At 37.8% G+C, this 23,143-nt stretch overlaps 1 protein-coding gene and 1 non-coding gene across 4 annotated transcripts; both read left to right on the top strand.

Moving 5' to 3' along the window:
* Positions 1-2,473: 2,473 nt before the first annotated feature.
* LOC104109524 (soluble inorganic pyrophosphatase PPA1-like) lies at positions 2,474-4,914 on the top strand. 3 transcript variants are annotated; one of them, XM_009618849.4, is made up of 9 exons: positions 2,474-2,630; positions 2,872-2,994; positions 3,082-3,110; positions 3,638-3,703; positions 3,957-4,064; positions 4,141-4,206; positions 4,297-4,417; positions 4,495-4,576; positions 4,652-4,914. In XM_009618849.4, the coding sequence occupies exons 2-9, from the start codon at positions 2,880-2,882 to the stop codon at positions 4,692-4,694; spliced, it is 630 nt and encodes a 209-aa protein (XP_009617144.1). In that variant the 5' UTR covers positions 2,474-2,630; positions 2,872-2,879; the 3' UTR covers positions 4,695-4,914. The 3 variants fall into 3 exon arrangements, with proteins under 3 accessions (XP_009617144.1, XP_009617145.1, XP_009617146.1); XM_009618850.4 differs by having other exon boundaries at positions 2,476-2,630; positions 2,875-2,994; XM_009618851.4 differs by having other exon boundaries at positions 2,482-2,630; positions 2,863-2,994.
* A 17,015-nt stretch (positions 4,915-21,929) lies between these two features.
* On the top strand, positions 21,930-22,035 carry LOC117279903 (small nucleolar RNA R71). The gene has a single exon (XR_004510345.1). It is a non-coding gene; the product is annotated as a small nucleolar RNA R71 (small nucleolar RNA).
* The last annotated feature ends 1,108 nt before the right edge of the window (positions 22,036-23,143 follow it).

The following is a 23,143-nucleotide window of genomic DNA, read 5'->3' as shown; positions in this document are numbered from 1 at the left end:
ATCTCTCCCTTATTGAGCTATTCTTGTTGAAACCATTATTCCCTGTTGTGTCTTTCTATGTGAACTCATTCTTCCATTTCTTTGTGTTCTGAAGTTCTTGTGTTGATTTACTTGTCGTATTCTCGTGTTATTGTTGTTGTTATTGTTGTTGTCGTACTCAGTGTTGTTGAGCCGAGGTCTAGGCGTGGTTGTGGTATTGAAACTGTTTTGAGGAAATATTGTGGCATATAGGCACATGTTGTGAATGTCATTTTATTATGTTGTTATGTTTGGGCACACGTGGTATTGTTGTAAGGATTGTCGGGGTGTTCGCATGTGAGTTGTCCGTGCTGTTGTTATTATTGATATTTGCACAGGCAGCGTGACAAGGCGGGCTATATATGTGGGTTTGCGCATGTGGCGAGACAAGGTGGGAATATTATTGTGCGCGAGCGGCGAAATAAGGCGGGCATTTACTTTATTATTGCGCACGTGGTGAAACAAGGTGGGCTATGTGGGAGAATGATTTGTGATGACTTGTGATGGCCTGGGGGCATTGTTATTGTTGATGTCTGTGTAGTGGTGTCCCTACCTTGTGTGAGTTATACCTTGGGCTATTTACATGTACTCCCGTTTACTTGCCTTCTGTGTGAGAGTCATTCTATTGGCACGCGAGTTGTCCGTTCGGTCATGAGTCATTGTTATTGTTGGCACGTGAGTGGTCCGTGCGGATATTAGATATTGTTACTCTCTTGGCACGTGAGTCGTCCATGAGGTTGTGAATTGTAATGTGAGCACAAGATGCCAAGTGATCAGGGTTCATGAATCGGGACCCGTGATTTGTGATTATGAAGTCTGGTACCTCGTGGAAATTCTTGAATAAATCTGGTGTGAAAGCGGTTGTTCTTATTGAGTTGTTACTTGATTTCCATTATTTGGTTTCACCGAACTTAAACTGCGTTCAGCTTACTCTACAACGTTATTACCTATTGTTCCATGTTGCTAATTATTGTTCTTAGTTTCCTATTACGATCATTGTTTTGTTATTGTTATCATGTTTAGCTCTATGTTGATAATGCCTTCTGCTAGTTCACATTTATACTTGTTCAGGGTTTTTAGTTCAGTAGGTGTCTTGACTGTCCCTCATCACTACTCCACCGAGGTTAGTCTTGCTACTTACTGGGTACTGCTGTGGTGTACTCATGCTATACCTTTTGCACATTTTTGTGCAGATCCAAGTATTTTGAAGTTGGTTGATCACTAGCTAGCTGTTCGAGTTTTGCTGTGGAGACTCAAGGTAAACTTGTGATCGCGTTCGTAAGCCTCAGAGTGATCACCTTCTAATATTGTACTTGTACTGCTTAATTCTGTTCTGAAACATTTGTATTTAGGAATTTTCTAGCAAACTTAGTAGAGCTTATGACTTGTAATACCGGTTTTGGGGTATTGTATTACACTTAGGATAATTGGTTTTACTATAGAACTTTCAGTTTCATGCTTCGTAGTTGTTCTAGTTAAATTCTGTCTTTAATTTAGTAAGTGTTAGGCTTACCTGGTCTTAGAGACTAGGTTCCGTCACGACATCCTACAGAGAAAAATTTAGGCCGTGACAATTTTTTCGTGTGTGTGTGTGTGTATATTCTTGAACTTGATTAACAAACTCCAATTGGCCTAAAATTTTATGAAAATATCGGATACTATTTTGTGAGCATTACTCACCATGGTTAACATCATTTTTTGATGTTTTGGGTTCATAGAAATACTATGCACGGCCACATGGAACCTACCCGTACTTTGCACGGCCATTTGGATCCTATCGGTGCTCAAAAAGTTAACAGACTCCGACTGACCTGAAAATTGATGGAACCATCGGATACTGCCTTGTGAGCAATACGCACCATAACTAGCATCATATTTTGGCGTTTCGGGGTCATTAAACATGAATGAATAATTATGTCTATTTTTTTCGTGCCTGTATATATATAATGCATTTTCTGAATTTTACTGGCGAACTCCGGTTGGTCTAAAAATTGATGGAACCATCGGATACTGCCTTGTGAGCAATAGCCACCATGACTAATGTCGCTTTTGACGTTTCGGGGTCATAAAACAGGAATTAATGATTATGTCCATTTTTTCTTGTGTGTATATACATGATTATTTTCCTAAGTTTGATTGACGGGCTCCGATTGGCCAACAAATTGATGGAACCATCAGATACTGCCTTGCGAGTAATATTCACGACTTACCATAACTAACGTCGTTTCTTGGCGTTTCTGGGTCATAAAAATAATATACATGGCCATATGGAACCTACTCTGTTTATAATAATATGTATATTCTTATTTTTAACTATGCAAGTTAAATAGGTTTGATAAGTGTAGATAGAGTGAGAGAGAGGACCCGCGCAAATCGAAAAAGAAACGGAAGACATTAAAAGAAGGAAAGGAAAGAGGAAATTAAGGACGGTCTTTGAAGGCTTCAAGGGAAAGGGAATGTATACCAACCCATACATGGCCTGCTTTCAAACTTATATATCTAAACTATATTTTGTATGCATATCACTTCGCGTTACGAAACTTCTCCAGTCGATTAATTTCATATATATTTTCCTACCATCTCTTTCGTCTTCATCTTTCTTTCAATCCAAGGTAAGAGACTTGATCATTTCTCTCTTCATCAATTTCCTCCCCTCGTTCTTGCTTTTCTTTTCATAAGTTAATCGTTTATTGGATATGCAATATTTGTGTGACATTCTAAAAGTGAAATGTGGACCAATTAATACGTGTAAGGAGTAACAATTTTTATTTAGTTATGTATGCAGCCAAAGAGGTTTGTTCAATGTGTACAAATCCATCGTGCATTTGATTGATTTTGTCTTAGTTTAATTAGTAGGAAACATGAGCACTGAAGCCGGTGATCAACAAAGACAAGCCCCTCGTTTGAATGAGAGGATCCTTTCATCTTTGTCCAGAAGATCTGTTGCTGCCCATCCTTGGCATGACCTCGAGATAGGTAGCTACATCTACCCTCTCATTTGTCATTATTCAGTGCTTCGCAATTTTGGCAGTTAGATCTGATCATTCCTTTTTATATATATAGGACCTGAAGCTCCAAACATTTTCAATGTTGTGAGTACACTAAATCACTCTGCTTTATTACTGCTGATATACTACAAATTTCTTCAGGCATCAACTTGAGTTCAACTAATGTACGTAGAAAAATGAAATTACCAGCAGTGAAGAAAATGCCACAAATCTATCAATTTGGCTTGATATATATATATATATATGTGTGTGTGTGTGAACCTCATGTCATGAAATGATCCACACTCATCAAATACTTGATATAATAATTTGTACATTTTTAATTAATTTTTGGAGACAAATATAGATTTTGGACCAAAAGTTACTGAGTTCGGCCGAACCGTTATCCAGCATACTACCTCCGCCCCTGCATCCACAGACAAATGACAGCCAGCCTCCTTAATTAATTGCAGCATTTTTTTCCTCCCTTTTTAATTATGATTATGATGAGGGGAAGGGAAAAGAAATTGGTTGTCTTCTATGTAGGAAGTTCTAAGAAAGGGCTTATTTCTTTATTAACTTGAAATGAAACTGTGATTTGGCTACGTGACCTATACATTGCACCTTTACAGGTCATTGAGATAACAAAAGGAAGCAAAGTCAAGTACGAGCTTGACAAGAAAACTGGTCTAATTAAGGTAATGCTAGAATGATGAGATAGAATTATATAAGAACGCTCCTTTGCATTACACATTACTTACAAAAAGGATGCACAAAGCTTCTGCTACCACAAGGGTCTATTGTACGCAGTCTTACCTTACATTTCTGCAAGAGGCTGTTTCCACAGCTCGAACCCGTGACCTCGGGGAAAGACTCCCTTTCAAAAAGATTTTCTGTTGCCGGGAATTGAACCCGGATCCCTTTATCTAATTCTTTCACACATATGAACAGGTTGATCGGGTGCTATATTCATCAGTTGTTTACCCTCAGAACTATGGCTTCATTCCTCGAACGCTATGTGAAGATAGTGACCCTATGGATGTATTAGTCCTCATGCAGGTAGGTAAATTAAATGAATGCCTTTATTCATAAAACAGGCAAAAATTGAACAAAATTTTACTACATTTTTCAACAGGAACCTGTCCTCCCAGGTTGTTTCCTTCGAGCTAGAGCCATCGGACTGATGCCTATGATCGATCAGGTTCCTATTTTAGTCCTCAGGGTTAATACTTAGTATTAATCAATTCCTCATTACAAACGAAGTCTAACAAAAATTTCTATATAAATCCAGGGAGAGAAGGATGATAAAATCATAGCAGTGTGCGCTGACGATCCAGAATATCGCCACTACACTAATATAAACCAGCTTCCCCCTCACCGCCTCGCTGAAATCCGCCGCTTCTTTGAAGATTGTATCCTTCTAATCTCTTAATTAACTATATCTATGAATATATATAAAATCTGTATAATTTCCTTGACTGCTCGTTAGACAAGAAGAATGAGAACAAAGAGGTTGCTGTTAACGACTTTCTGGCTCCAAATACTGCCGTTGAGGCCATCCAGTACTCCATGTACGATTCAAATTGGAATGCACATTTTAAGATTTTATGTTACCAAGAGGTTAATATTTTGTAATGTTTGTGCAGGGACCTTTATGCTGAATACATATTACAAACGTTGAGGAAGTAAATGGATAGTAGCATGGTAACTGAGCAGTTATGGGTATCTATATTGGAAGTGAACACTGTCACAAATTATTTAAATAATTTTGTTTTACTACCACAGACTTTTGCAGAGGATCATCTTCTGCTACAGCCGGCTTCTTGATGTATTTTCGACTTTATTCCAAATCAATGCTTGTATTTCTTATTGGTGTATTAATATCGAATTCCAGTCTTATTTGAGCTAAGATTCTCTTCCTCTTTGAAATAAGGGCAAGCCAAAAAGAAATTGCAATATTGCAAAGTTAAGTGTGCATCTGTTAAAGGCTCAAACAGCGGATAAAAGCATCAAGAAAGGGCAGGATAAACATTTGGCAGGCTAAATTAACAGGAGATTACTAATGGACCAACCTCAGATGTGCCTAATAGGAAAAGGAATCTTTACATAAATAGCCAGTTGGATTCATTATTTACTTTTCTTAGCCCATATATATAAATTATACATCTGATTATATACATATCATACATGGATTATACAACAACAGCAACAAATTAATCCAGTGTATTCCCACAAGTAGATTCTGAGGAGAGTAGTGTGTATACAGACCTAGAGAAGTTATTTTTGGTAGACTTTTGGCTAAGGAAAGATATAAGGGAAGGGGTCAAACGACTATTTAGCTGAGCCCAATGGGATGATCATAACAGAAACACGCCTAATGATCAAGTGTATAACCACACTAAGCCGCTACGTAATTTGTTTTTAAATGTAAGCTGTTTTTGATGAACCAATTTATGCAAGTTCTTGTCACACGAAAAAGCTTAGCTAGAGTATAAAGGGGTGACTGGTGAGGGAGAAATTAATTAAGAAACCAAAATAAAATGCTGAATGAGCCCTTTGAAATGAATTTAATTGGAAGGAAAAATTTAACAAACAAGTCATCTGCTTAGCTAGCGACGACTCTGCGATTTATTATATCGGTATTTCTTCTTTTTTTGTAAGAGAAGACAAATTAGAAGGGTGTGCCACTATTTACTCTGTTCTGAAATCATACACATAGTTCAGTTTGAGCAAAGACTACTATAAGTTTGTTTTCGCCGAACGTTTAGAATTGCTATTGGATGTTAATTTACGGATAGGGATCATTACATATTCGTAGGGTAAGATTGACATACACACTACCCTTTTCAGATCCTATTTGTAAGATTACACTAGATATATTGTTATTGTTTCCGGCCACAATGGTAGTTTTCACCTTTAAGAAAACGATTTTTTTTTTGGAAAGAAAAAGAAATGCTTGGCTTCTCCTGATGAAGTCCCATAATTAAAATTAAGACTAGGCAATGAGAAGACAGACAGGTTCCTAGGATTTTGCATTTCGTAGTTTTGCAAATACCAGCTCCTCGATTAGATTAAACAAAAATTTAACATGCAAGGGAAGTTGTGCTCAGTCATGCATCGTTTGATTCCAGGACATTAATTAGCTAATTTTATATAAGTTGATTCCTTGATTTATAATAAGGTTCAACCGTCTGGCATAGTACTACTTAATATTAGGACTACCACAAGTAAACATATTAATTAAATGGATACTGACAGTGGCTAAAAGAGTCAAGGCTTGCCTTATTTTACTAATAAACATTGTCTTAATTTTTATTGACTATCTTCACAACACTACAAAAAAGAGAGGACTTCTTTGCATTATCCATATATACAAGCAGACGTCACCCAGCCTTTGGGCTAATGACGCCAGCTAGCTTCGTCACAAACTATTTTAACTTGCATTATAATTTTCATCATGTTGTATTTATGTATGTACTAGTGATATAGATTTAATTTAATATCATACTCTCTTGAAAATATAAAAAATACCTTAAAGAATACGTACTTTGTGAACAAGTAAACGATTCAATAATGCCTGTATAGAAGAAATCTAGCAAACAAGATAGATAAGAAGGTAGGAGACTTTAATCATTCATTCATAATCTTTTAAATCGCAACACATGAAAAATAGGTAGTAATATCTGTATTTATAATATTACTATTAAACCCACTTTGACTATTAAATGAAAAACTTATTTCCATATGAATTTGACTATAAATCCTACTATCCATTGGCACTTAATGCAAATATACTTTTATTGGCAAAATAGGATCGAGGAAGGGGAGATTTGGCATAACTAGTAAAGTTGCCGTCATGTGAATAGGAGGTCACGGGTTCGAGCCGTGAAAACAACCTCTTGCAGAAATGCAGAGTAAGGCTGCGTAAAATAGACTCTTGTGGTCCAGTCCTTTCTTGGCAGGGGCGGAGCCACCTCCCAACCTACGGGTTCACGTGAACCTAATAGATTTTGTCCAAACAGTGTAAATGCGTTCGAAGAATTTACTAAATATCTATAAATGTTTGAATGTGAACCCAGTTACTATTGAAAATTTACTCGAGATCGTTACAGAAACCCGTAAGCATTAAATTATCGTGGGAACGATACTTTTTTATCACTTTATTACTTGTCTACCGCGTAGACTTGCGTGTGCGTTTGGACCCAACAAGTTTTTGGCGCTGTTGCCGGGGATTTAGAAATTAGTTATTGGTTTGAAATAAGCTCTTATTTGTTTTTGTTCCAGTGTTAATTTGTTTGACTGTTTCTGACTCTACAGGTATTTACCTTGAATGCTAAGAAGAAGCAACAGTTTAAACAACTTTCCCCCTCGAGATCCTGAACCCGAAAGACTCTTCCACAGGTTAAGGAGGGAGGCGAAAGAAAGAGCAAGAATTGCAGAGTTTGGTATTGTAGTCCAATCACAGCCAATCAAGATGGCAGGAAATGAAGAAAGACTGGTGATTGAGGCCGCAAGGCCTAGTCTTGCTAATATGACTCAGGCTATCGTGAATCCTGACATCACGGGACACTTCGAGCTCAAATAGTATATGGTGCAGCTGATTCAGTCCACAGGGCAGTATGCGGGTCTATTGTTGCGACCAAACACACTCACGCAAGTATACGTGGTCGTCAAGTAATAGAGTAGTGAGTAGAGTATCGTTCCCACGGATACTTATGATTAACTTTTGACTGATTCAAACTCAAACAACTTATCGATTCAGGAGATTTCTCACAAAATATGTAAGTGACTAATTTACTACCTAAGAAATATCAAGCAATGAAATAACTAGAGATCAACCATAACACTTAAGCAGTTTCAGATAAAAATCAATAAGAGAGGATATTCCAAGTTCATAGGCAAGCTAACAATCTTGTCATGTTCTTGATTTAAAATGACTAATTGATTTATCTGGATTGTTGATTGACATGGTCGATATTACTCATAAGAATCTGTCCAGTTCTTACTCGCCTATTCAAGCTAACTTAATGCCTATATGTCTATGGAATTAAAACTAACAAGAATTCATTTACACTTCCTGTATTTCAACCAAACAAGGCAATTAAGTATATTTCTATCCTAATTGCGAATTTGTTTCCCGATGCTCGGGGTTCAAGAACCTGCTCTATTTAATCCTATATGCAATCTAGAATTCTCACTTTTGAGTTCAACTCTACATTCATAGATAGTATTTGTCACGATCCCATTTTTCCCTTCGTAGGATGTCGTGATGGCACCTAGTCTCTAAGACTACGTAAGCCTAACAAATTTGCGGAATCAATGAATAATAAACTGAACTCCCATCTCAACACATGATATATAAATATAAAACTGCCATTCAATAATTACAACTCCCAAAATCCGATGGAAATAATTCACAAGCTTCTAAGAGAAAATACTAGGTCTCTATACATTAGAGTCTAAGGAGAATAAGGAAAAACAACATAGTAAAGATAGAGGGGGGACTCTAAGGTCTGTTGACTCTGGCAGATATACTTTGAAGTCTCCACGTGCGGTTCAACTCACTGGTATCTGGTCTGGTGGGAAGAACTTGGATCAAATACAACTGAAGCATCTCTACGGCAAACTAGAATAATGCCTGCAATCACGACATCAGATGATTCGACCTCAGGCCTAGCTGGAAAAGCATAAAATCGGGACTGGGGCCCACCGCTCTGATACCAACTTGTCACGACCCGAAATTCTCACCTTCGGACTGTGATGGCGCCTAACATTTCACTTGCTAGGCAAGCCAACGTTAGAATATTTTAACTATTTTTTTAACAATTCATCTTAATTAAATAGTAAAGAAACCAACAACTGGAATAATATCTGAATTAAAGTAAACAAACCAAAATGATAACGATGTCTAAATACCATCCCAGAACTGGAGTCACAAGTGTACGAGCTTTTAGAATAATACTAACAAGGGTCTGAATAAAAATAAAGTTATCTGGAAGAAAGCACACAGCGAAGATAAAATAGAAGGGAACTTCAGAGCTGCAAATATCGTGCAGCAATACCTTGAGTCTCCTCTGATAGCTGAATCTGTGCAAATATGCAGTACGCCACTGGGACCAACTCCGGTATTTGCACAATAAGTACAGAGTGTAGTATGAGTACAACCGCCCCCATGTACTCTGTAAGTGCCGAGCCTAACCTCGACGAAGTAGTAACGAGGCTAAGGTAGGTCGCTTACCTTAACATGTACGCAATAATAATAATAATAATAATAATAATAATAATAACAATAATAATAATAATAACAATAATAATAATAACAATAACAATATTAACAATAAGAATAATAATAATAATAATAACAATAATAATAATAACAATAATAACAATAATAATAATAATAATAATAATAATAATAATAATAATAATAATAATAATAATAATAATAATAATAATAATAATAATAATAATAATAATAATAACAGGAATAGAGGTAAGACAATTAAATCATATCAATAACTGAAGTCAATTCAATAGTCATAGCCGATTATTTCTTTTATCATTATGTTGTGTCGTGCAACCCATTCCAACAATATAATCCTACAAATTAATTTTTATTGCAACGTGCAACCCGCTCCAATAATATAAACTTAAAATAAAATTTATTACGGCGTGCAACCCTATCCAACAATATTACTTGTCAATTAAATTGAAAAATTATATTGTTGGATCGAGTTGCATGCCGCAACAGATTTTATTTTAAGTTTATATTGTTGGAGCGGGTTGCACGTCGTAACGAAAATTAATTTAAAGGATTATATTGTTGGAATGGATTGCACGCCGCAACAGAATGATAAAAGAAACAATCGGCTATGACTGCTGAATTGACTTCAGTTATTGATATGATTTAATTGTCTTACCTCTATTCCTATTATTATTATTATGTGTGTGTGTGTGTGTGTGTGTGTGTGTGTGTGTGTGTGTGTGTGTGTGTATGTATATATATATATAATGGTTGTTGTTATTATTATTGTTATTATTATTATTATTGTTATTCTTATTATTGTTATTGTTATTATTGTTATTGTTATTATTGTTATTGATATTATTGTTATTATTATTATTGTTATTGTTATTATTATTATTATTATTATTATTATTATTATTATTATTATTATTATTATTATTATTATTATTATTATTATTATTATTATTATCATTATTATTATTGCGTACATGTTAAGGTAAGAGACCTGCCTTAGCCTCGTTACTACTTCGTCGATGTTAGGCTCGGCACTTACAGAGTACATGGGGTCGGTTGTACTCATACTACTCTCTACACTTCTTGTGCAGATACCAGATTCCTATTATTATTATTATTATTATTATTATTATTATTATTATTATTATTATTATTATTATTATTATTATTATTATTATTATTATTATTATTATTGTTATTATTATTGTTATTATTATTATTATTATTATTGTTATTATTGTTATTATTATTATTATTATTATTATTATTATTATTATTATTATTATTATTATTATTATTATTATTATTATTGTTATTATTATTATTGTTATTATTGTTATTATTATTGTTATTATTATTATTGTTATTATTATTATTATTATTATTATTATTGTTATTATTATTATTGTTATTCTTATTATTGTTATTGTTATTATTGTTATTGTTATTATTATTATTGTTATTATTGTTATTATTATTATTGTTATTGTTATTATTGTTATTGTTATTATTATTATTGTTATTATTATTATTATTATTATTATTATTATTATTATTATTATTATTATTATTATTATTATTATTATTATTATTATTATTGCGTACATGTTAAGGTAAGAGACCTGCCTTAGCCTCGTTACTACTTCGTCGATGTTAGGCTCGGCACTTACAGAGTACATGGGGTCGGTTGTACTCATACTACTCACTGTTAGCTACTCAGAAAAATTATTAAGAACATAATTAAATAAACAACCCAATATGATAAAATCAAACTCGTCAATTTAAACTTCAAACGTTAACATTCATGTAGCACCCATGACCCCAGAATAATAGGGTTCTTAGCCACTCATGTCCATACAATCATCAAAAATAATGTTTTCAAACATAAAATCAATGAACACTAGAAGAAGAATGGAAGAATTGATCAAATTCGTGCTCCCGAGTGTTTCGTACTTTTGTTCCTCTCTCAAAGTCACGTCCTCCTCCCAAAAATAGGTTTAGGTTGGCTTTTATATGAGTTGGGGGCGTCTTGTGGTCGAAATAACCGAGTCCCGATCGAAATAGGATAGATCTGCGTCACCAGCACCCAGGGCAACGCGGGGTGCTGTCCCTACGTTGGGCTTCTTCAGCATATCGTTTTGTGCTCCACATGTAGCGCCCCACGTTGCCTGTGGCGCTCAACTGTGCACTTTTGCTTTTTCCTCCCATTTTCGCTCCAATTCGCGCACTTTTCTCCCAAATCGCATCTGAATAATTACTACACATAGAAATACCATAAATTAGCACAAATCATTATATTATACATCCGAAATCTTTGAGACATGAGCACAATGCGAGGCAATATACATCAAAATATCCATACATTAAGTCGAATATCAACACCCACACTTAGACTCTTGCTTGTCCTCGAGCAATAGAAGTATATTAACACCCCAAAATGTACCTCTCACTATGAAAGAGCAATTCACATTTAACTCAATCACACACTCTACCTTTTTACTATGGTCGATACCGCCAATCAAGCATGAACACACAAATTTCACATTCTTCACATTTTTAGACTTGCCCAAGTATACACAATGCGATTCAACCAACTCAAGCAATATGTCCATAACCACCCTACCTCAAAAGATGACTCGTTAACACTAAGCATCCTTAACTCATGCACTCACCCAACAAAAGAAGTGTACAACATCACCAATCCGTCATGAGACCAAGTGCGCTCACCACAAGCAAAAGAGTGAATATAGAAGTAGCCCATACATTCAAATATGTCATTGAACATAAATTAAGGACATCACACCATTGAACAAAATTTGCTTAATCTCATAAAGAATTCATGTGCATCCCATGGTCGTACCATAAGCTTGCCCATAGTGTATATCTCTACTAATCTAAGCTAGCCAAATCTAGGATCAATTAGGACTTTAAGGTTGTAATGTAGGCTAAGGGACGGGTAGGATACATTTAGGAATAGTGACTAACCCTCCTAAGCACTTTAATATACTACACTCACAAATCGAGCACATCTTCGTCTCAACCAATTCACTTGTCATACACCATATATAACATAGCCCTCTTTTCAATTAAGCACTTCTATATTTCCACTAGCACGAATTAGAAGGATTAGGAGGTGTGTGTTTTTCTACATTATTTGAACTATTTTTTTTTTCTTCCTTCTTGCAAATTTTTTTTTCGCCCCTTTTCTTTCTCTTTTTCTTCACACACTTCATACATTAAGGTTCATCGGGTAGTGGACTTTTTTCACACTTTTAGTACACCTTAATGGCCCTTCCATGGTTCCACTCGTAAGCCACTCCCCAATCTCTCACCTTACTTATTTTAGCGACTAAGTGCCTTAGGAGGTAAAGGCTCAACAAGCTCAAAATAAGAACAAAATAGGGATACAACTTGTAGTGTGGGTACCAAAGAAAACGCCTATAGGCTCAAAGGGCTAGCAACGAAATTTTTTTATTTGTGAGTGACAAGCCCCTCTATGGTCAATCAAGAAACTCCTACGTTATCTCCTAGACTAGCACAACTTAACAATTTCACTTTGATTAACACACGGGACAAATTCTAGACTACACACGACAGTACAGAATATCACCAACCCTTACACACACATTGCACTTGACTCAATCAAGACGGTTCTGTTCGACTCTCAAGTCAAGAAAGCATAGCGAGTTGAGAATATTTAAGCAATAATGCACTAGGTGGCATGCAAGTCAACCAACTGAGAAAAAGGCGTCACAGAATAGGCTATTTAATTTACTTGGGCATTACAATTCAAATCAAATACTCAGGAAGACAGAACGCATGCCATAGTTTAATGTGCCAACACCAAATATGTCAACAGGTACCTCAGAGCACCTCTGTTTTATCCCTATCCTACTCCTAAAAAATTAAAAACACCCGATTCGAGCTACACCCTTGGAAAAGAACCAGCGTCCAAAGAAAAACCAAGGTATACTACCTAACTATCCTAACACGAACAAAATAAAATCTTTTTGATATTTTTAATTGGACTTTAATCCCTCAAGAAAATTGTCCAACAAATCCATCGTCGGGAAAGTCCTAGCTTTTTCTATTTTTTCTTTTCATTTTATGAGCTAACTAGACTAGGTGAGTTCTAAACTAAGCTAAAAAAATAAAAATAAATAAAAAAGTTATACAATTACTAGTCAGGAATGTTCCCCCACCCTACACTTAAACAATGCACAGTCCCCGATGCATAACAAATTCAAAACAAAGTAAGGTGGAAAGAAAGAACTCCTTGCTAGTCAGAGTCCGACTCCTCAGAATGTCCACCAGCCGCAGCTCTGGGCTCATCATCATCATCATCATCCTCTCCTAGGGGCACCAAAACCATGGGGCCCGTGACTTCATCACCAATCTCATCCTCATCATCGGATCCTTTGTGAGTGTTCTCATCCTCGGACGGGTGAATGGGACTGCCCGGTGCAATGCCCAACATCTCCTTGAAAGAACTAGAGAGATCATTGTGCAGATGCATACGTTCCTCATCCGACACCCCTAGACTGCGCATTATCATATTGAGGGAACTATAAAGATACATGTTGAAGTTCTTATCCCTCTCATTCCTCGTAACCTGGATTAGCTTTGATGTGGACTCCAGTAAGGATGTAATGTCTAACAATGCCTTTGGTGCCTCTACAACCTCATCATAGCCAGGGTACTCCGGTACCTCACGAGACAGCATGTACTGCGTCAGGAGGTTTCCAAAGAAGAACCTCTTTATCCTTTGCCCAAAGCAGGTGCGGGCCATCTCATCGAGCATGATATCACCCACAATTATGGGTCTCCCAATCATCAAAAATAATATCACACACTCGAGCTCGAGTGGATTCGCTGTTGTGTTCAATTGGCATGAGTCAGGCCTGCACGGAATTCTGCCACACTTAAGTGGTCTTGTTGAAATTAGAGCGAACCATCTCAAGTTGGATATCACCTTTAGCTCTGTTCCACTTGGCATTCGAATTGACTCCACAAAGAGTGTGACTATCACCGTGTAGCCTGGGATTTTGACAAAATTTCTTTAGCCTCCGCGGGTCACAATTTTCAATCACTAAAAATCCATATAAGGCCCGCCTATTCAGTGGCACATCCTTTCCACCGACATGTGATCTGAACAAGTCCGCATTCCAATTAGCATATAGTTCTCGCAGCATGCTCAAATTAGCATGGCCGGGGCATTCTAGGAATTTGTCTATGTTCAGTGCTCGCAACCGGCCAAGCACATCCGGGAAGTTCTTTTCTAAGACCTTCATATTAATGCCCATCTCGGAGACATGCCGCCCATATGGCACGAAGTCCCTATGCCATGCGATAGAAGCATCAATGACTAGTTTTAAATGAGGCCTTGGTTGCAATGGTGCCTGTTGTGATCCTTCGGCAACTTGTTTTATTTTAGCTTTCCTAGATGATCCTTCACCTTGCTTGTGTTTTGTGGGGGGGGGGGGGGGAGCAGTAGTGGAGGACTTTCCTACCCCTTTTCCTTTGGCAGCACTGTTATGGACCATAACAACCTACACACGACAAACACAAATGTGAGAATAAATCAAGAAATTTGCCCAAGGTCATTGTGAGAACCCAAGATGACCTCACACTTAAAATCGAAGGCTATGTGTAATCTACTCACAAGAGTGGTTCAAAGTGCACTAATGTTTCATCACAAGGCGATAAGTACTCAAGACTTCCCAATGCCACAATTCAAGTAGTCGAACATGGCCATAACTTAACCGTAGTGCAAGCAAGCAATGCTAGAGTCCAATTTACTACAACTAGTCTAGAACACTAACTACTTCTTATAAGAGTTTACTGCAAGATACATTGCCCCCAAACACCCCACACTTCACCCAACATCATATACAACTACACGCGGCTACTCAGAATTCACCGGTGTTCAATTCACTCTTTTAGGCATTTTAGCAAACACCTTGTGGGTATCAATTTGCTTCTCTTATTTTAACAATGGTGGAGCACGTTGGCCCTCCCAAATTCAAATGAAGTAGAGGGAATTGTAGTTTACTACTTCAAATATAAATTCACAATCAATATTTTCACCCAATTTTGTGCACACTAGGGCCACCCATCATAACAACAAAACATGTCAAAGAGACCTAGGGGATTGGGGGTCGTTTGAGAATGGAGGACCTGACAACACACAAACAAAATTCACAATACACAAGATAAGAAGGAGATGAGGAACATACCTTAGCATCTTGATAAGAAAACACACAAGCAATAGTGGAGAATTTGAGAGAGAGAGGAAGGAAGGAATGGGTAGAGGGGTTTGGAGAGTAACGGGGAGAGAGAGTGGGAGTTTGGGTTTAGAGTTATGTTAATAAAATTGGTGAATGGGTTGGGTTATTATGTTAGTGTATATGGGTAATCGGGTCGGGTAATGGGTTAGGTCCTAAAGAAATAAAAAATAAACAAAATGAAAATAAATAAAAAAATTAACTTACTTGACCCCCCAGCCCAGCGCCCCACACTAGGCTTGGCGCTGGGGGTTATGACTATACTGGAATCTGCACCCTATACAGCGTAGGGCGATGGTTTGCCGAAATTTTCCATTTTTTAAAAATATAAATTCCCTCATACTCGACTACTCAATACATACATTATACACTCCACACTATTCCCACCTATGATTTCTCTAACTATAAAGAAAACAAAAAAAACTAGTCTACTCTTACTAAAAGCAAACAAAAAGCTAAGCTACAAAAGCATTAACAATTGGGTTGCCTCCCAACAAGTGTCTGATTTAACGTCGCGGCACGACTTAACACGTTTTTCAAGCACCGACCAAGTCCACCGAGGTCTAGTGACGTGCAATGTCACCACCCCAATAATGTTTTACTCTCTGTCCATTTACCATGAAGGTACCACTTGAGCTTGTATCACGGAATTCCACTGCTCCATGAGGCCTCACACTTACCACCACAATAGGACCTGCCCATCAAAACTTAAGCTTTCCAGGTAAAAGCTTCAACCTCAAATTGAATAAGAGAACTTCTTGACCTGGCTCAAACTCGCAATGATGGATGTGCTTATCATGCTATCTCTTGGTCTTTTCTTTATACAATTTGGAATTTTCGTACGCGTGCAATCGAAACTCATCAAGCTCGTTGAGTTGTAACAACCTCTTCTCACCGGCTAAGTCCATATCAATATTTAGCTTTTTAATCGCCTAATAGGCTTTGTGTTCAAGCTCAACGGCAAGTGGCACGTCTTCCCATAAACCAACTTATACGGAGAAGTACCTTTGGGGGTCTTGTATGCAGTTTAATATTCCCATAATGCGTTGTCCAGCTTTCCGGCCCAATCCTTCCTATTTCCACTTACCGTTTTCTCCAGAATCTGCTTCACCTCTCTGTTTGACACTTCCACTTGACCACTCGTTTGGGGGTGATATGCGGTGTCAACCTTGTGTTTAACTCCATACTTTGCTAGAACTTTATTCAACAATTTGTTACAGAAGTGGGTTCCTCCGACACTTATCAGCACCCTTGGAGTCCCAGAATACTTTGCAAAGGCATCTCGTGCTTCTTCGTGATTGTTCCTGTTCTTTGGCACCTATCACACTTTTTAACAAAGGCGTGTGTATCCTTAAACAATTTTGGCCAATAGAAACTCGATTGCAACACTTTTTGGGCAGTTCTATCCCCACCATGTTGACCTCCATATGGAGAAGCATGACAGTCATGCAATATTGCATTCATCTCCTCTTTAGGAACACACCTTCGTACCAACTGATCTACGCACTGCTTATAGAGGAATGACTTATCCCACATGTAGAGCCTGACATTATATAGAAATCTTCTTCTATTATCGGGAGTCAATTCTAATGGAATCACCCCACTTGCAATGAAATTCACGTAATCTACATACCACGGGGCTTCACTCGAGGTGATTCCCAATAACTGCTCATCTGGAAATTTTTCCTTAATCGACCTCCCTCAGCCACATGGTTTTGATTTTCTAATCTGGACAAGTGATCAGCCACTTGATTATCTGTTCCTTTTCGATCTCGGATCTCCAAGTCAAATTCTTGCAAGAACAGGACCCATCGAATTAGCCTCAGCTTGGTGTCTCTCTTTTCAAACAAGTACCTTATAGCTGAGTGATCTGTGTAGACAATGACTTTGGTTCCTACTAGATAGGATATGAACTTGTCAAATGTCCACACCACTGCAAGCAACTCTTTTTCAGTAACAATGTAGTTCATCTGGGCTGGATTCATAGTTTTGCGTGCATAATAAATGTAGTGAAATATTTTATCCCTCATTTGCCCCAAAACAGCTCCAATTGCTATGTCACTCGCATCGCACATCAACTCAAATGGCTGCGCCCAATTCGGGGCAATGATAATTGGCGCATTCACTAATCTTCCCTTCAGCTCCTGAAATGCTTTCAGACAGGCATCATCAAACTTGAAGGGGATATCTTTCTCAAGAAGCCTGCACAGCGGAGAAGAAATTTTTGAAAAATCTTTAATGAAACGATGATAAAAACCTGCATCGCCCAAGAAACTGCGAATGCCCTTGATGAATTTGATCACGCCCAACTATGCCTCCTAAAAGGTCTAGCGGTCATTGCAAATATAATCTAGTTTACAAGTCCGGAGTCGAATCCCACAGAGAACTAAGGCTTAGTTACAACTGTTCAGTATTGCTAGAAATACAAGTTCAAATAATTTCCTAGTTATAAAGATTGTAATTTTTATTTTAAACTAATTAATTAACAAATACTAAAAGTAAAATTATCAACTAACAAGTCTAAGGGTTAGTGACAATATTAATGAGGTCTCGAGTTATGATTTTTCCAATTATCGGAATCCTTCCCGCTATGCCTTCTATAATTTCACTTAAGTATTCTCTACCGATCGTGAGTACTTAGGGTGTCGTAATTCTCTTCCGAGAAACTACCACAACTTACTAGACATATTCTTCTAAACTACGCTAGCTGGCACTAATTCACCGCTCACTAAGATTGCACCAAGGTTTGGTTATTCCTAATCCCACCTTTAAACCCTCCGTATTGATTCCTCACATACGTTAGGAATGATGTTGTTCAACAACTATCTAAATATATACCCTGTTCCAAGCAATACATACTAAATAGGCACAGTCAATTGTGGGCCCTTCAATCAACTAAAATAATCACGTAGTTGAACAAGAAGAGAAAATCCAATGGAAAAATTATATTAAACACAACAGAAAAATCATCCTTCAAAAGGTTCCATCAAACCCTAGTTAGGAAAATTTAGCTACTCATAACCATACTAAAAATCATGATAATAATTGAATGCATTAAAATACAGATTAAGGAAGAACGGAAGAGAAAACTCTTGTGATTCGTTGCTTCCAAGTGTTCCCGTAGCCTTCTTGCCTCTCCAATAATCCCCCCCCCCAAAACGTCCTCTTTTTTGGTCGGATCTGCTCTAAAAAACGTCTATGCCTTTTAGACATGTTTAGGGAGTATTTATACGCTACGGTTGAAGTCCTTGAGTCCAAATCTGGGTTGGAGTATTTTAACCCGCAACTTTTAATTGCCGGGCTATAGACCTCACGAAGTCTGGTATGTAGCACACTCAAGCTGGCTATAGACCTCGCAAAGCCTGGTCTGTAGCGCGGTCAAGCTGGCTATAGACCTCACGAAGCCTGGTCTGTAGCACGGTCAAGCTGGATATAGAGTTGGCTTTACTTGGTCTGTAGCACGGTTTGGATACTTGGCATTTTTGTGCTCTTTTCTTGCATTTTTGTCCTCTTTTTGTGCAACCTTCACTCGTCTTTGTCTTCCGATGTTCCTACACAATAAACAACACAATTTAGCTCAAATGTCGCATAATTAATCACTAAACCAATCAAATATAGGGCGAGTAATATACTAAAAGTAAAGCATTTTGGCCTAACATCAGTGGGGGCAATTTTTCAATCGTATGCACTTTTGCTTTGTCCACCTGCAACCCATTTTTGGACACCTTGTGCCCCAAGACTACCTTCATGTACCATGAAATGGCACTTTTCCCAATTTAGTACCAACTTTGTCTCTTCGCACCTAGCAAGCACTTTATCAAGGTTCATTAAACAATTATCAAAAGAACACCCAAACACAGAAAAATCATCCATGAACACTTCTACAAATCTTTCAACCATGTCAGTAAAAATAGCCATCATACACCTTTGAAAAGTCGCAGGTGCATTACAAAGACCAAAGGGCATTCTCTTACGTGCCATAGGGACACGAAAATGTAAATTTCTCTTGGTCCTCTGGGGCTATAGCAATCTGATTATACGCCTAATATCCATCTAGGAAATAGTAGTATTCCTGTCCAGCTAATCTATCGAGCATTTGATCAATAAAGGGGAGGGGAAAGTGGTCCTTTCGGGTGGCATTGTTTAATTTTCTATAATCTTTGCAAATTCTCCACCCAGTCACAGTTCTTGTGGGAATCAAGTCATTATTTTCATTAACCACTACAGTCATCCCCCCCTTTTTAGGCACACATTGGACGGGGCTTACCCATTTGCTATCCGAGATTAGAAATACAATACTTGCATCAAGCCACTTAATCACTTCTTTTCTTACCACCTCTTTCATGATTGAGTTTTAGGCGGCGTTGTTGCTCTACACTTTGCTTGTGCCCTTCCTCTGTGAGGATTTTATGCATGTAGAATGCTAGACTAATGCCTCTAATGTCAGACATCGTCCACCCAATTGCTCGTTTGTGCTCACGCAGCACTCTTAACAGTTTTTCTTCCTGAAATTTAGACAAGTCAAAATAAACAATAATAGATAGAGTGTCAGAACCACCCAAATAAGCATATTGAAGGTGAGGGGGCAAGGTTTTAAGTTCCAATTTTGGAGCTTCTTCAATCGACGACTTTGGAGGAGGCCCATTTGGCCTATTTAGGGACTCAAAGGGGTTTAATCCCTGCATATAAGCACACAATGCATCTAGCATATGCATCATCTCCTCAACCTCGTCATCAATCTCCAAGCTATCGAACAACATGAGTGCTTTCTCTAGAGAAATATCTAGATATACACTCGTGTTGATAAGTTGCTCATCCACTTCAACAACAGATATCATAGAGAGCTCCTCATAATGGCGGGGAAGTTGGATCGGCTTGTAGACATTAAAAACTGCTTCCTCATTATCCACCCTCATAATCAGTTTTCCCTCTCTTACTTTAATAATTGCATCACCTATAGCCAAGAGAGGTCGTCCTAATATGATTGGAACTTGTACATCAGCCTCATAATCTAGGATAATGAAGTCCGCTAGGAAGATGAATTTCCCAATTTGCAGCAACACATCTTCAATCACTCTTTCAGGGTAGGCTATAGATCTATCCGCTAGTTGCAACATCACAGTGGTTGGTCTTGGAGCTCTCAGACCCAATATCTTGAACAAGGACAAGGGCATCAAATTTATGCTCGGCCCCAAATCACAAATAGCACGACCCACGTTGATATTACCAATCTGCACAGGGATGGTGAACCTACCAGGATCCTAAAGCTTTTGAGGAAGCTTGTTTTGGACCATCGATGTGCACTCCTCAGTAAGTGCGACTGTCTCGAATTCAGTCAATCTCCTCTTGTGAGCCACTATATCTTTGATGTACTTAGCATACTTTCGAATTTCGTGAAGTACATCTACCAATGGAATATTCAATTGAAAAAACATAGAGAGATATTTATTGAACATGCGATCATCATTCTTCTTCTGTAATCTTTGGGGGAAAGGTGGTGGTGGCCTTGCAGCATTCACTGGCTCTGAACTTGCATCATCTTTCTTTGAATCATGTGTTGCTTTAGGAATCAACTCCCCCCTAGGTATAGCCTTATCCTTTCTCTTCTTTGGCACATCTTCTAATTCCCTCCCATTTCTGAGTGTAACGTCATTAACTTGAGGGTTCTTCTCTGTATCACTGGGAAGAGCGCATGCAGGCCTAATATTTTGATTCGATGCTAACTGCCCCATTTGTCTCTCAAGATTTCTGAAATCGGTCCTCAGTTGTTGATTATCAAGCAACAACTTCTTCAATAAGTCATTCGTACTCTCTTCTATTTGTTGGGGTGGCTTCTGAGGTTGATTAAAATTTCCTTGGGACCTATAATGATTCTGAGTCGTCTGATTTCCACCCCAGGAGAAGTTAGGACGATTCTTCCAATTTGGGTTGTAAGTGTTCCCATATTGTGCATGCTGATTTATCGGACCTCTGCTCTGTTGCCCTACATAGTAGATAGATTCAGGATTCATGGGGCACATATCACTCGCGTGACTGTCACTACATAATTCGCAGCAAGTATATATATTTTATACATGTTGCATCTGTTGTGTTTGGTGCATTGTCATTCTATTCATCTGATTTGCCAATTTTGCAATATCTGCTCTCATGGCTGAGAAGTCATCAAGCTCAATTATACCGGCTGCCTTTTGTTTAAGTGCTCTTTGTGATTCCCCATATCCTTGACAATTATAATCATTAGCAGTGAAGTTGTTTAGCAGGAGTTGGATTTCACTATACGGCCTCTCCATGCAACTACCCCCACGAGCTGAGTCAAGATTCATCTTTGATGTCTCGTCTAACCCATCAACGAAAGTATGACCCAACACCTCATCAGCCTGACAATGATGCGGGCAGTCTCTGAGTAGTTCTTGTATCTTTCCCAAGCTTGACGAAGAGTCTCACCATCCCGTTGTTGGAACCCAAGAATCTTGCTCCTCAGCGACTTTGTCTTCTTAGTGGGAAAAAACTTGATTAAGAATTTTCTTGCTAGATCATCCCAAGTATGGATTGAGTTCACGGGCTCCTTTTAAACCCATTCTTTGGCTTCCCCAACAGTGAAAAGGGGAACAGTGTCAGCCTGACATAGTCCTTGGAAACATTAGGATAATTGTAAGTATCCGTAATTTCCAGGAAGTTCTGAATGTGCCGCTGCGGGTCTTCATGAGACAGACCCACAAATTGCCTTGTGGACTGGATCAACTACACCATATACTGTTTGAGTTCAAAGTGATCCGTGATTTCAGGCTTCATAATAGCCTAAGTCATATTAGCAAGTTTGGGCCTTGCGCCTTCTATCACCAGACGCTCTTCATTACCTTCCATCTCTGGTGGCTGTGGTTGAACTACGATGTTCAACTCTCTTTCTATTCTAGTTTGAGCTTTAACTTCCCTCCTCACCCTATGAAGTGTTCATTCCATTTCAGGATCAAGAGGAAGGAGGTTGTTTGCGATTCTACTCCTCCGCATTCAAGAGAAAAGCATGCGTTAACACAAACAAAGCAACTGAAAATTAAAACTTGAACAAATAACTAATAAAAGCTTAACTCAGACAAGTAGCCAATTTCTAAGTCCCCGGCAACGGTGCCAAAAACTTGTCGCGACCAAACACACTCACGCAAGTATACGTGGTCGCCAAGTAATAGAGTAGTGAGTAGAGTATCATTCCCACGAAGACTTATGATTAACTTTTGACTAATTCAAACTCAAACAACTTATCGATTCAAGAGATTTCTCACAAAATGTGTAAGTGACTAATTTACTACCTAAGAAACTATCAATCAATGAAATAGCTAGAGATCAACCACAACACTTAAGTAGTTTCAGATAAAAATCAATAGGAGAGGATATTCCAGATTCATAGGCTAGCTAACAATCTTGTCGTGTTCTTGGTTTAAAATGACTAATTGATTTATCTGGATTGTTGATTGACATGGTTGATATTACTCATACGAATCTGTTGAGTTCTTACTCGCCTATTCAATCTAACTTAATGCCTATATGTCTATGGAATTAAGACTAACAATAATGCATTTACACTTCCTGTATTTCAA

The sequence above is a fragment of the Nicotiana tomentosiformis genome, chromosome 12 (assembly GCF_000390325.3).
Source record: "Nicotiana tomentosiformis chromosome 12, ASM39032v3, whole genome shotgun sequence".
Lineage (NCBI taxonomy): Eukaryota > Viridiplantae > Streptophyta > Magnoliopsida > Solanales > Solanaceae > Nicotiana > Nicotiana tomentosiformis.
The sequence above is the reverse complement of the archived record's forward strand: the minus strand, read 5'-3'. Positions and strand labels throughout refer to the sequence as shown.